Source organism: Mytilus galloprovincialis, chromosome 6 (assembly GCF_965363235.1).
Source record: "Mytilus galloprovincialis chromosome 6, xbMytGall1.hap1.1, whole genome shotgun sequence".
In the NCBI taxonomy this organism is placed as follows: Eukaryota; Metazoa; Mollusca; class Bivalvia; order Mytilida; family Mytilidae; genus Mytilus; species Mytilus galloprovincialis.
In genome coordinates, this window is record NC_134843.1 from 94,885,140 (window position 1) to 94,899,615 (window position 14,476).

The following is a 14,476-nucleotide window of genomic DNA, read 5'->3' on the forward strand; positions in this document are numbered from 1 at the left end:
TACTTTGATCACATGACTGACGTCATTTTTTGTGTTGGTTCCATGACGCAAACAGGGAAGACAACATGGCGGAAGACAATGATTCCACATAAACAAACAATTTATCATGAAAATGAAAACGTGTGTCCCTTACCTTAATTTGACAGTTGTAAGAAAAGATACCATAATTTCAATAGAAATGTCGTAATAAAATGGGAGGAAAACAAAGTACAAACGCTCCAAGGGGTCGAACTTTTTCTGGAAGTGCTCCTGGAACAAGTCATGGTGCTTCTGAAATGGGGTTGTCTGGCACAGCTAATGGCGCTCGTCAGAGAGCACGAAGTTTAGGTGCATTTGTTGCAGGTTCTTCGATGGGAATCCCAAATGGGAATGGTGATGCGAGAGGAGCTGGTTCTCCAGACTCGGATTCTAGTACCCCTGAGGATGGCCCCATCTTTGGAAGAACTAACATAGCACATTCTTTACCATTACATTTATTTGCCCTTCATGGTGAGTATTAAAATGAAGTTTGCAAGACAATGACTATTAGAAATAATGGTTTTGTGGGAAGTATTCAATTGACTTTTACATAACCATGGTTAAAGTCTTTGACCTCAATTTTGCAAGCAAAGTAATAAAAATCCATGGTCCTGTAACAAATCGCAGGGATGATTCCAGGTGTTTTCAAATCGGTCCCTTGAACATCAAATTGGGAATTTTTATTCTGATTGGGAATTTTATAAACATAAAATCTAAGACGAAATAACATTATTTTCCTGTAAACACGGAAAATGTATATTATTAAGTTTAACCTGTACACTGATGTTCATTTAAATTGTAACATTTTGAATAATTCTGGATGGGCTACTGTTATGACATAAATATCATTGAATATGATGCACTAGTCTATCATCTTAGCTATAGTCACCTAGGCCTATTACAAAAACATATATTTCAGCTAACATAAACCACTGAAAAAATAATTCATCGGGTATTTTTTCAACAGCAGGTCATCTCTAAAAATTTACCTTGATTCAAATGGATTTCAAATTGGACTGGTCAATTGTCGAATTCAGAAAAGCAATTACAAAAGTATACTTAATTGATAAGATATTTAAAGCAATATTGGACCAGTGATCTTTAAAATTATTTTGAATCATCTTCAAAACTTTTGAAATAGTTCCAAAAATGATGACATCGTATTTCATGAATGGTCTATCATCAACATTATTTTCAAAAAACGCTCAAACTTTTGTCCTTTGATGAAATAATTTCTTTTACAAAACAAGTTTTCATCATATTATATAACCGGCTCTGCTGGGCGATCTGCTTTTACGAGATCGGCACCCATTAAACTTTATCCATCAATGTTATATCAAAATTTGAATTTTCTCTCTGCCGAGGTCTGCTTTGACACCCATTTTTATCAACCTGCTGGGCGATCTGCTTTTACAAGATCGAATACTCCTATAACATATTAATCAATTGAATTCGGCTGATAAAATTTTATGCCACATTTTGACTGACATAATTAAATCGTTGTTTATAAATTGCGATCGTAAACATCTAGCATTCTTATCCGGATTTTAAAACGTTTTGACAACAAACTATGAAAAATTATAGTTGCTTTAATCGGTGACAGACACTTTTCCAGAAATATCGATTTTTATTTTATTTTCCTGAATTGGGAATTCATTTTCATGTACATTTTTTTGGGGCCGCTGGCCGATTTAAGGGCCGCTTAGCGGCCCTAAACTATATAGTGGGATCATCCCTGAATCGTGTTGCTCAATATGACATAAAGAAGTTAAAGTGTTCAAATAATAATATAATCATGATACTGATTATATTTATAGTTGAAAAAAATCAATCAGGTTTCATCTCCGTGTTCTCCCCAGGCCGTTTTAGCGTTGTGGTACAGCGACACGATATTTTCTTCCCGCGACACTATAATAATTTCCGCAACGCTATAATTATTTTGGGGATGTTATTTTTCTCGTTTCTATATGACAAAGCCATGTCCTAAATTTTGAACTTTCATCTAATTACCGCTTATGATCATAAAAAATATATCACCTTTAATACCTTCAAGTCGGACAATAGACAATTAAGAGTGATCAAATAGGTGTTAATTGCCCTTTGGGGGATAACTGTTTGGATAGGAATACCCCAAGCTGTCACTTGTGACATGATTAATACCACGTGGTCTGCAAAATATTACAGGAGTATTACTTTCTTTCTCTTCCTACCACTTTTTGTAAATGGAGAGTGAAAAGTTTGATTATGAGCTAAATAAGTTTTGGTCTTTCTTGAGAAAGTGATCATAATTGGCTTTAGTTTATGTTTCATCCATTTAATGCATTAAAAACGCCATATTCATTCCAAATCTCTTGTCAAACATTGTTTATTTTCGTATTTTTCATTGCTTTTGGCGGCCATTTAATATTTTAGTGTAAACTACTAGTCGGAACCGGACCAGATATGACAAAAATCCGTATTTTACGATAATAACTACATTTGCACAAATGGCACAGTAGACAGAAAACAATGATGCCTAAAGAGAAAACTAAGCATTAACAGACTTTTTGTTAGACCACTTTGATAAGAATATATATCATTTTGATAAAAAGAAACAACTGAGACTGATTCATTGAATACCATGAACCAATATATTTCATAGACATGATAAAGATTTTTTTTAACTGGGTAGGTATGGTAACTGAAACCACACATATATTTTTATTTGGCCCAAGAGGAAAAAATAATTCTGGAACTATAAATGAATATAGAAAACATAAACTGAGAATACTGTTATCATGGTTATAGTTTAATTGTATTCTTAGTCATGAATTCAACAATATTGACACAAAGAATAGGGTTAAAAAGAATATTTTATTCACCAAATAAGGACCTATAGCATACAAAAATATAATACATTATGTAATAAACTATAACGCATATGGCTAAGTATTCAGTAAAGTGCTGTTTCAATGGGTGTCCCAGAAAAATGCATTTTTTTCATATTTTAAATTATTTTGAGTTTTAATGCAGGTAGCTAATCAATTCACTGCATGATGAAGAGATAATATAAACAGTCTCATTTGAAAAGTTTATTGTTGAATAAAGTATTTTATAAATGAAGTGTTGAATTCCCTATTTTTTGCATGCTTATTTTGTGACATGGTCGAATGACCCAAAATCAAAATTGTTTTATTAACCTTCTTGTATGAATGGCAACTAGGTAAAAAGGATTTTCAGGTAAAACAATAGGGTTGGCAAGGTTAAGGACACTAAAACATGAAAAATCATCGAAAAATAAAGATTAAAAACAATTTTAAATGGTCATGCTGTTGGACTAACATTTTCTGTCTTCTTCCTATGTGAAAATGAAATATAAGTTATGAAACAATAGAGGGCAATTAAATGCACAAAATATCTTGAGGCTTGAGCTTATTAACTAAAATGTGATAATTCATCATGAAGTTACAGCAGAAAGTTTTATTTTTTTCAGGAATTGTCATTAAAGTTTACTCTTGAAAAATCTGTCCAACCGTTACGGGCGAACATTTCAATTTTCATTTGCAAGTTGCCAACTCAGTTTAAGTTCTTTTTAATGTTTATGACAACAAATTTTACTACAATCGCGATGTGCATACGGTATTGCTGTCAACTGTTCCTTTTTACTTGAGGTCAACGACATTGAAGGGGTGAACACTCTTTCTGTCCAACCAAGAGATGGAAGTTACATCCAACATTTGTCCAAAAAAATGTTACGTCCAACATCCAAGATATTCTCTAAAATGGCTACCACAAGTCACAGAATCAATTTCGCTTCTACTTTGACAATTACTTAACCTTAAATACTACCATATAAATGAAAAATAAAGAGGTTTTAAACTGTTGACAGTCTAAACTTGACATAATTTTGAAAATTAGGACGTAACAAGAGTCCATTAATTTTCTGTTGGACGAACCGTAGGACAAAATCTTCTAATGTCGGACATAACAGCTTTTTAAAAGTAAAAAGAACCTTGTTAACAACTAACAAGTCCACATAAACTAAAAAATAGTTCTCAGACCCTTCCTAGTCTCTTCTTAAGAGGTGCCCATTTTTAAATTCCCATTAGGATCAGTAAATTAATGAATTCTGTCCTATGTTTGTCCGACAGGGAATATAATCTGTCCTATGTTTGTCCTACAGTTTTTTATGGTTTTGTTTTATCCATTTATTTAATAATGAACCATTTTACCTCTTGCTGAGGAACACCAGCTGTAGATATTAGTATAAACAGCATAGTTTTGATTTTGTTTTTGACTTTCAATGATGCAAATGGAACAAATTCTCATCCAAAAATGTCCCCGTTTGTCCGACATATTTTAAGATTTTTCCAACTTATAAGTTAGTTTTTGAAAAATTTAACAAAATGATATACTTTAATTGAAGATCTTATGAACTGTCAGAGAAAAATTGATATATTTATTAACTAGGCCTTCATATAAAAGGAAAATATTCAATTTTTCAATGTCCTGTTACGTCCAACATAACCTCTGTCCAACATGCTATTTATGTCTAATTTTATATTTTCTGACTAAATAACTATCTTTTTACATGTAAAACCCTAAACTAGAATCATTCTCCTTTCAGAAAATCATGTTATTAAGATTGAAACAGCTACTTTTAAAATCATACATGTTGTCACACACTAACAACACTATACTGAATACTTAGCCATATATCATAATGGAAATAGAGTATTGCCATGACGCGACAAATTACATTGAAAAAAATACATTTTTTACGCCAAATGTGATGCTATCCAAAATTTCTGGGGAGAACACTACATCTTTCCAAATGTATATCTGTTTTTTAGGAATAAAAAGGAAGATTTTAGCAATATAGAAGCCTACATGTATAAATTAACTTGTCAATGATTTGTTTCTCTGGAGTTGTTCGGGCTTCTCATGTGACCTATTATCTGATTATTAGCTACATGTACATAAAATTGAGGAAAAAAAAAGGAAATGTGTCAAAGAGACAACAACCCGACCATAGAGCAGACAACAGCCGACGGCCACCAATGGGTCTTTAATGCAGCGAGAAACTCCCAAGGCAGAGGCGTCCTGCAGCTGTACTATCAGCTGCACTGAACATACAATGTACACATTGACAACTGTTTTAAGACTTAATGATTTATTTGAGGGTTAATACAATTCTGAAAAAGCTGAAAAGGGCAACCAACTTTTAAGCAGATCAACTTACAGTAGATTAACCATGTTGAATGCATTAATAAAACAAACATTACACATGTGTTACACTAATGGCTAAAAAAATTATTACTCTTAAAAATTTATAAAATATTAAAGTACTATTTATGGAAGCATCATGAAAAACATGTACATGTCTTTACATGAAAATGATTTTATCTTTTACTGGAAAATCTTGGATAAAATAATCAGGAGTTGCAACCTTGCAAACTTCAGCAAAAATTATATCTCATATTATGTATGTCATAAGCTGGAGACAGTTATTTTATAATTATTTTAAAAAGAAAGATAGTTATCCTGTGTGTTTCAGAGTTTCCATCTTGAAAATTTCACCATTCACTGACATTTTGTTGATTTCTATTTTAGGTATAAAGTGTCCTGTGTGTTCCAAATTTGTACCCCCCGATGATTTGGAATGTCACCTAGTCATATGTTTAACCAAACCTCGGATTACTTATAATGGTAAGATAAACTCAACAAAATATCAAGAAGAAAAAATTGTTAGAACTTTCCACTTTCAAGAATTGTGTTAAAGTAATGCAACGTAAACAGTAAATGTAATTGATTTTATGGACTGGAAAGAAACATTTTTTATCAGATTATAATTTCATATGTTTAACACTGCCTTGTCAGACCATGAACATGTTTGACCATGCAAAGATACCAGAATGTCATATTAAATATTGGTCCCTGTTGCCTCGCCATATGTTTATACTCTCAACATTAATGTAATCATTATTCCTTTTCAGCATGTTTAGTTGTCATGACTAATTGTGTAATTCTGTTAAAATTTGTAAAAATAAACCATTATATGTCAAAGTATGGCCTTCAACATGGAGCCTTGGCTCACACCAAACAGATTCTATAAAAGGCAACAGAAAATAACTAATGTAAAACAATTCAAACTGGAAAACTAGCAGTCTAATCTATTTAAAAAAGAGAAACAAGAAACACTTATGAACCACATCAACAAACGACAATTATTGAACATCAGGTTCCTGACTTGGTTTACCTTTGGAAAGAGAGTAATCTTTATTCAATATCCATGGTGTTTTTGCATACCAAGCACAAGAACTTATTAATGAAAATACATCCAAATATTTTTAGTGGAAGAATAAATTACAGTTTAAATTGATTAAAAGGCAATTACATTTTAGGGAATATTTGGCCTAGGCAGTAAATTATCTAGGAATTAAGAAAAAAAATGGTATTATTACTTAGGAAATAAGCTAGGCCCTGATGACACAATTATGTTTAAGAAGTTATAAAATTGATGTCAAAAGAGACAAAATTAAAAAATATGTACTTTACATATGTATGTTTATTTATTTGCAGAGGATGTTCTTACAGAAGATAAAGGGGAATGTGTGATATGTTTTGATGAATTAAATCAAGGAGACACTATAGCAAGGTTACCATGCCTATGTATATATCATAAAGCGTAAGTTCATCATGTCAGCTAAAATCTGATACAATGTATAAGATTAAATCAAGGAGACACTATATTATTAGTTAAGTGGTGTGTTAGTGACCTAATACAATATATATGGAATCAGTGAAGGACAAGGTTCACTTATGGCACAAAATGGCCTAAAATATCAACTTTATCATAAAACACCACAAAGGTCGTAATTTGATTCGTAAATGGGTCTATTTCAAAAGCCTTAATGCTAAATAATCAATTCTTTCTATAAAAGTACATAATATTCTTCAAAGTCTATTTCAAAAGCCTTAATGCTAAATAATCAATTCTTTCTATAAAAGTACATAATATTCTTCAAAGTAGGCCCATTTTGGACATTTTGTCAAAATATGAGAATTTTGTGCAATTGTCAGACCTAAAAGCTTTAGGAAAACCTTGGCCGCCACCTACGATCTGAAATGTTGTGTAACCAAAAGATTCCAATTTTGATACAGAATTCACCAATATAATAACTTTTTGGATCATGGATGGCGGCCAAGGTTAATCATGCCAAAAACTTAAAATTATGGGAAAAAAATACCAAAATTGACCAAAAATACAAATAATGTTTCTTTAAGGGGTCATAGCTATATAAGTTTTAAAGGAAGGTGCAAAACAAATATATTCTTGTTTTAATATTATTATCACAAGTATTTCTATGTAAAATTTCTAATTTTTTGGCCTGATTTAAAAAACTCAAAAATTTAGGGCCAATTTTAACCCTTCGTGAACCTTCTCCTTTCATACTGTATGCTGTATGAGCAAAGCTTGAATCCCCATGTAACTTATAATATATCTATAGCATGATTACCATGCCTATGTATATATCCTGAAACTTAAGTTCATCAAGTCAGCTAAAGTTTGAAACATAGTATGATATTTCTGTTCATTTTTCACTTGATTGGTATTATTGCGGTCAACATATTTTATAAAGTTTCCTAATTATAGAAATAAGGAGATGTGGCATGGTTGCCAATGAGACAACTATCCACCAGAGATCAACTGACGTGGGTATAAATGTAAAAGGCAATATTTATGAAAATCTTGACTAATGTAAATCCGTTTTTTCAATGCATGATCTTCTATTACATACCTTTTTTGTGAATATACAAATTCGACTAATAAAATTACAATCAGAAAGACATGACATATCTCTGTGTCCACAGTTTATTTTGGTTATGTTGTAAACAATGGAGTATCTATGCCTAGTAAACATATGCTCACACCGTCTTAATGTTTTATTGTGTTTATTGTAGGTGTATAGACAAATGGTTTGAAAGAAACAGATCCTGTCCAGAACATCCACAAGACTGAGACAAACAATAAAACAGTATACTTGGGCTTTCATTTTTTATACACAAGTCATTACAGACTATTAGGAGAATTTTGTGTGATGTGTGTTACTATGGTAACAGAAATGATCTGATATATACATTGTGTATATTGAACATTTAACACTATTCTTATCGTTCCTGAGATGGTGCATTTTATAAAGAAGAGCACATGATAGCTATCAGACAAAAATAGATACAATAAGCATCTCATTGATTATATTTTTGTTAACAAATATTTAATTGCAGAGTCACAACAGATAGATGTATTTATGTAACATTGACAGAACTTTTCAGTTGCAACATACATTTGAGTCCAGCAAAGACACTACTCACTGTCAAGTCAAAATCTACTACATTTGTACATAAAAATGAGAACATGTGATGTGATGTCCACAAAGATTAACAGACAAGGATGTTAACAACTTATCATGTACAGCCTTCAAAAAAGAGCAAAATTTATACCATACAGTAGTAGCAGGTCCCAGGATGATAAAAAAATAAACAAGGTTAAAATATCAGTTCAAAATGGCGTGACTCATCGCTGAAGTACATTATGAGATGAAAAATCTATTTAAAAAGGGTCTTGACAATTGCATTTTATTCTAATAATATTTTTTGAGTTAAAAATGTAGTGAATTTAGTGTCAGATTTTTCAGTGTACAAAAATTACACTTAATTAAAAGCTTATATCTGCTATATAAAGTGCCTTGCTGGAGTTAAATGTATGCTATAATTGAATCGATCTGAATAAAAGCATGTAATATTTTGCTTTATTCATATAATGTATCAATTGTCTACAAATAAACCTGGGTCTGGTTTTAATTAGTCAAAGTGTTGCAGATTTGATATTTATGTAATTCACAGGGATAGTGTGGATATTTGATCTTCACGCTGAATGGCAGCCCAGACAGCCCAGACAGCCCAGGCTTGTAAAATTGCTCTCTCGGGCATGTACAAATCATATTTACATGTCTCAGGCCTGTACAAATCATATTTACATGTCTCAGGCCTGTACAAATCATATTTACAGGCCAACAGCATCTAACTAAACATTTGCAAAAATTGAGCTCCGGGCCTGTAGATTTAACTGTTCATCGTGAACACTGGAGCTCTGGGCCTGTAGATTTAACAGTTCATCGTGAAGACTGGAGCTCTTGGCCTGTAGATTTAACTGTTCATCGTGAACACTGGAGCTCTGGGCCTGTAGATTTAACTGTTCATCGTGAAGACTGGAGCTCTGGGCCTGTAGATTTAACAGTTCATCGTGAACACTGGGGTTTTGTGAAAGTCTGAATAGAAGCCTTAAAATGAACATTTAGATTAATGGTTCACCTTCACTCTAGTAATCCACAAAACATTGGAATAATAATAAATCTACAGTTTGAAAGTATAAACTGTATAAATCTGTTGTCAGAATGGATGGTTTATATACACTGTATTTAGGTTTAAAATGAGTTCACTGTGTTTTATATCAACTACATGTATAATTGATTGAATAGTAGATGGATCGATGTGTACATTTCTCTGTCATTCTTTTTCATGTATCTAGTTTTGATCTGTTAGGTTACAATACATAAATCAAAGATAAAATTCTGGTATTAATGTAATTTTTCTAATGGCCTGAGTGAGAAAAATCAGTTGGTTAACATTTATTGTATAGCACTCATGAGTGCTTGCTAAATGAGTAAAATCAATGCTGTATGAAAGTGATCTGTATACTTATCTACTTTTATTTCTATGTTCAGTGTTTTATGCATCTTCATCAGGGCTCTTCAACTTAAATCAAATGATTAAAAACAGAAATATGACATATTTAGAAAAAGATTACACTTGAAAATATTTTTTTTTTTAATGACACAAAAACTCTGATGCTTAAAACCAGTTGACATAAATATATAGTCATAGATTGAAATACATAAATTTAGAATTTAGTACCTTAGAACCAGAAAATAGGTTTTTATATGGCCCAATATTTTTAAAGGTCAGTTGATATTTTACTTGACTAAAAACAAGTATTTGAAAAAGAAACCAAACAGTGGCTGATCCAGAACTTTTCCTAAGGGGGGCCCGCTGACTGACCTAAGGGGGGGCCACTCGCGTCATGCATCAGTGATTCCCTATATAATCAACCAAATTTTTATCACGAAAGGGGGGCCCGCGCCCCCCTGGATCCGCCCATGCCAAAGAACTGATTTAAGTTAGAAAACAATTCTGTTGATTCTGATCATTGTTTGCAGTATTTATTTTATCTCTAAACACATCTTCCATTTTGTTTTTATCAGATATCTTATTTTATTATGTAAATTATGTTTACTTTTTAATCATGCATTGTAAGACATGTATAAGTTTACATGTATTTTGTTTATTATTTTACTTTTAAGGAATTAATGATAATTTGTAAGCAGTCAGTATACTTTTTGTAATCAAAATTTTCTTCTTTTTTATCGCTGTATTGTCATATGTATGAATCGGTAGAACTGAAAAGGGGTACATACATTTATTTTTCTACACATTTTTGCCATATACATTTTTCCATTTTCCATTCTTAAGAAAATTTTGTAGGTCTAGAATTTTTATAATTATGAAAATTTAGTTTGAGAATATTTTTTCAGAATTTACAGTGCTATATGAATTTTATTCAGAGAGAATGAAAACCTTATTTTATTTTTTTTTTTTTTTCAGTTTGCTGGAAGTTTTCACAAAACATTTGCAAAAAAGGGTAAAAGCTAAAAATTAGATTTTTTGAATAAACCCCCTTGGATTTCGATGAAAATCTTGAAAGTAAAGTATTAAGTCCCAATATATATAATTAATAGAAAATTAACATGGCAGGAATTGGTTTTAAACTTATTAAAAAAAACTTAAGATGGAAGATAACATACTTAATTATCTGCAATAAATGTCTACTTTTAAAACTGAAATGAAAAATGTGCTTGATATGACTATTAGTCTATGTTCCTCAAAACTGATGTACCAAGAAAATCTATAGATGTTATTCTAACAGGATGTACAATGTATGTCTACATTAACAGTATACAGTGCTCTCATGTTTATGTTGTGATATTTTAGATGTTAGTTTTATGAATGTTGACATTCACTTGATTCAGGTCTCATTATTTTGTATACAGAAAATGCAAAAGACATTTGCAGCAAATAAGCATTTTAATTCATTTTATATCATTTTGTTTTTTGAAGATTCTCACAGAAAGTAATTGAAAAATTACGTTGCATGTTTTTATCATTTATAGATGTAAATCATTAATACTCTGACATTGAAGTGAAGGATTATGGGTAATAAGAGCCTATATACTTACATTTTTAGATGGTTTTTAGATTTGTCTTTTTTGTTGAGCATCTTCACACTGTATGTTTTACAAGAATTTTGTTTCTTTATCATATCTGCTGTCTACAATACAAATACAAATCTACAGCATTAAAAAAATAAAACAACTCTCCTGTGTAAAGTTGTGTGAAATTGCTGTAAAGAAAGTTGAAATATCAGGAAAATCAGCTCTGTTTACCAGGTTAAATTTAAAACTTAACTCCTATATTCACATACTACAACTTTTGGTTTCTCATTTAAGATAATTATACTATCTAAAGCCATTTTGGATAAACATAAACTTCTTAATTCATTTTATCATTGAATTAATAAGGTTTAAAATTTATTACCCTTAAATACATTGAATTAACATCAAATTCATTGAAATTGCCTTGCAAATATAAATCTTGAAATGATACTTAAATAACTGTCACTCATGGAAAAGTTAAATTTAGTGCCTTTCTATCATATTAAATTTACTGATTTAATCTTTGTTTCACCACCAACACTTCAATTTTATATTTTTTATGTTGATTGATGTCTTTTCGTGTTACTGCTAAAGAAAATGTATTAAACTGAATAATCAACAAGACTTATTGGTGGCCTTAGGCTGTTTTTGCACTTTAGTCGGGTTGTTGTCTCTTTAACACATTCCCCATTTCCATTCTCAATTTTAAGTTTTTGAAAAAACAACATTTCTTACACACACAAAAACAACATTTCTATCAAAAAATCACTTTTCATTTTTAAACAAAAGCTTGATTAGGCGAACATGAAAATAAATATGTGGTGAATATAAGCTTTTCTTGTGTGAAAGTAATATTTGTATTTTGTAACGTATACAAAAATAATGTCAAGTAAATTACTAAGTGCCCATGTTGTTATGCAAAATATAAAGGTGGTTTCTAAGTGTTCAGAGTAAACATTGATTTTTATAGCAACTTTAACAGTAAAATTGATGAGATATTTCAAATGATATTGACACAGAAAAGTTTTCAATAGTTCAGGTTGATATGGAATGCTTTATATATTTTTTTCATTGTTGATATCCAGCTGTGATTTTGTATTACATTTATCATCAATGATAGTTCCATTGAAAGCAATACGATATAATCTTTTTATAAGATAATAGATCATTTTTTTTCACTTTATTGAAAATCAGGTTGGAAATTTGGCTAATAATTTTTGTTAGCTATCAGTGGCCAGTTGTGAATAAATTCAAAATATATACTTTTCTATAAAAAAAATTATGAAAAAATAAAGTAAATTATGAATTGAAGGAGCCTTAGGAGGTTAAATATAAGTATATGAATATGGAGGTTGTAGAGTATATTTGATTTACTTTAAACGATTGATTCCTTTGTAATTTGATATATCTGTTATAAATTTAACAGACTCCTTGGTACATTTCATACTCTACATGTTACTATAATAATCAGATATAATCTGACTACTAAATGTCATACTACTAAAACTTATTTATAACTGGCCTGAGAGTGAAATGTGCACCATTTGTAAAATAAATCATGAAATGTATAATGTAAGTAATTTGACAGTATTTATATAATGCTTCAGTTGTTGTTACTTATTATAATGAAAATACAGATTGACTTCAAATAGTTCTTTGTTTGTTGCATTATTTTTTACCTATCACAAATAGACACCAAGAAGTACCAAAAAACACATATCAATAGTCAGTGGCCATTCAACAGAAAGCTTTCATACTTGGTTTGATTATTCTTCCCCTACCTACTTAATGTTTGTACTCTAGCTGTCTGTCTGGCAAATCAGTTTTCCACACTTTTCTTCCTGCTTGGCGATATTGATTTGATATTTTGTATATATATGTGTTTCATCATGACACGTTACATATCTAGTTCAAATTTTGTTTCTGTCTGATAATTTTGTGCAGAGTTATGATCCTTTGACTAAAAAGTATTAAATAATAGGTCTTCCACACTTATTTTCATCATGCTTAAAGATATTGACTTGATATTTGTTATATAGATTACACAATGACAACTAAGGGATCAAGTTTGCATTTTGTTCCAGTATAATGAATTTTTAACCAGTAGGGGACTTACTATGTATTGACATGCAATACTCTCAGAATGCTTGTTATGCATCATATTCTCTTGCACATGCTGTATCATCAGTATGATTTGACAATTTCTATGGAAGTCAATGAATTTTGGCCTTTTTTTTTTAAAGTTATGTAACAGTGATCTCTTGTGAATTCAACTCCTCATGGTTCTTATTCTTGTTTGGGATAGTTTGCCATATTGTACTGCCATTTAATGTTGATTTGACAATTTATACGAGTTTAATACATGTAGTACAATGTACTTATAACATTTTGGGAGTATTGAGACAATTAGATCTTGTGAATGGAACTCTGAGACCATTTGTAAGAAGGCTTTGATACTTAGTACTATTGTTCGCTATCACATATAGCTGACCATTTTTTACCACCATTTTGATTTTACCATAATTATGGCAGAAATAGGACTGTAAACAGTAGTGGGAGTATTGTTACAAAAGTACCTTGTAAAACCAACTCCTCTGAGATTGTGTTACAGAATGATCTGTTTGGTAGTATCTTTGTCATCATGTATAGTTGATTATACTATATTGTCTTTTCGTTCCATCTATCTTTAGCTCACCTTGTTACAGTGACTATAGGTCACCTTATAATTGCAACTATTCTAAGACATTAGAAGGAAACATTTAAACTTTGTGTTTTTTGCCATCTTGTGTTGTTGACCATGTGTAGGATATCAAACTCACAGCCCCAGTGTTAAACAAGCTAGTGGTACAGGAGACTGCTAGGCCCCTGAGGGCAATATATCTTTTTCTAATAAACTGTTGATATAGAGATATGTCTGCCTTTTTTGTTATTTCAAAAGTAAAATGCCAATGTTGAAATAAAAGTAGCAATATTTTAGCATGTAAAGTTTTGCATAATATTTAAAGTCCATGAACCATGACTGTAGGTACAGGGCCAAACAATCTCTATGGAAACGAGATGTGCCAATGCTGATACTAAGTGACCCAATACAATATTTATCATGGGGTCAGTAAGTTCCATATGGGGATGAGTGCGAAACTCAAATT

The 14,476-nt window shown here is 31.0% G+C and overlaps 1 protein-coding gene across 3 annotated transcripts; it reads left to right on the plus strand.

The window, feature by feature from the left end:
- Positions 1–25: 25 nt before the first annotated feature.
- LOC143080782 (E3 ubiquitin-protein ligase ZNRF2-like) lies at positions 26–12,981 on the plus strand. Of its 3 annotated transcripts, none has more exons than XR_012979796.1 (5): positions 26–489; positions 5,611–5,706; positions 6,580–6,685; positions 7,963–9,040; positions 9,071–12,981. XR_012979796.1 is itself a non-coding variant. In XM_076256810.1 (4 exons), exons 1-4 carry the CDS (start codon positions 192–194, stop codon positions 8,018–8,020), a joined length of 558 nt encoding a protein of 185 aa, XP_076112925.1. In that variant the 5' UTR covers positions 26–191; the 3' UTR covers positions 8,021–12,981. The 3 variants fall into 3 exon arrangements, 1 of the variants encoding a protein (XP_076112925.1); XR_012979795.1 differs by having other exon boundaries at positions 7,963–8,987; positions 9,018–12,981; XM_076256810.1 differs by having other exon boundaries at positions 7,963–12,981.
- The last annotated feature ends 1,495 nt before the right edge of the window (positions 12,982–14,476 follow it).

Coding starts and splice junctions, on each gene's coding strand:
- LOC143080782 (XM_076256810.1), top strand. CDS start 192: ATGGGAGGAAAACAAAGTACAAACGCTCCAAGGGGTCGAACTTTTTCT. Junction 490..5,610: donor ACATTTATTTGCCCTTCATG/GTGAGTATTAAA, acceptor TTTCTATTTTAG/GTATAAAGTGTCCTGTGTGT. Junction 6,686..7,962: donor CTATGTATATATCATAAAGC/GTAAGTTCATCA, acceptor TGTTTATTGTAG/GTGTATAGACAAATGGTTTG.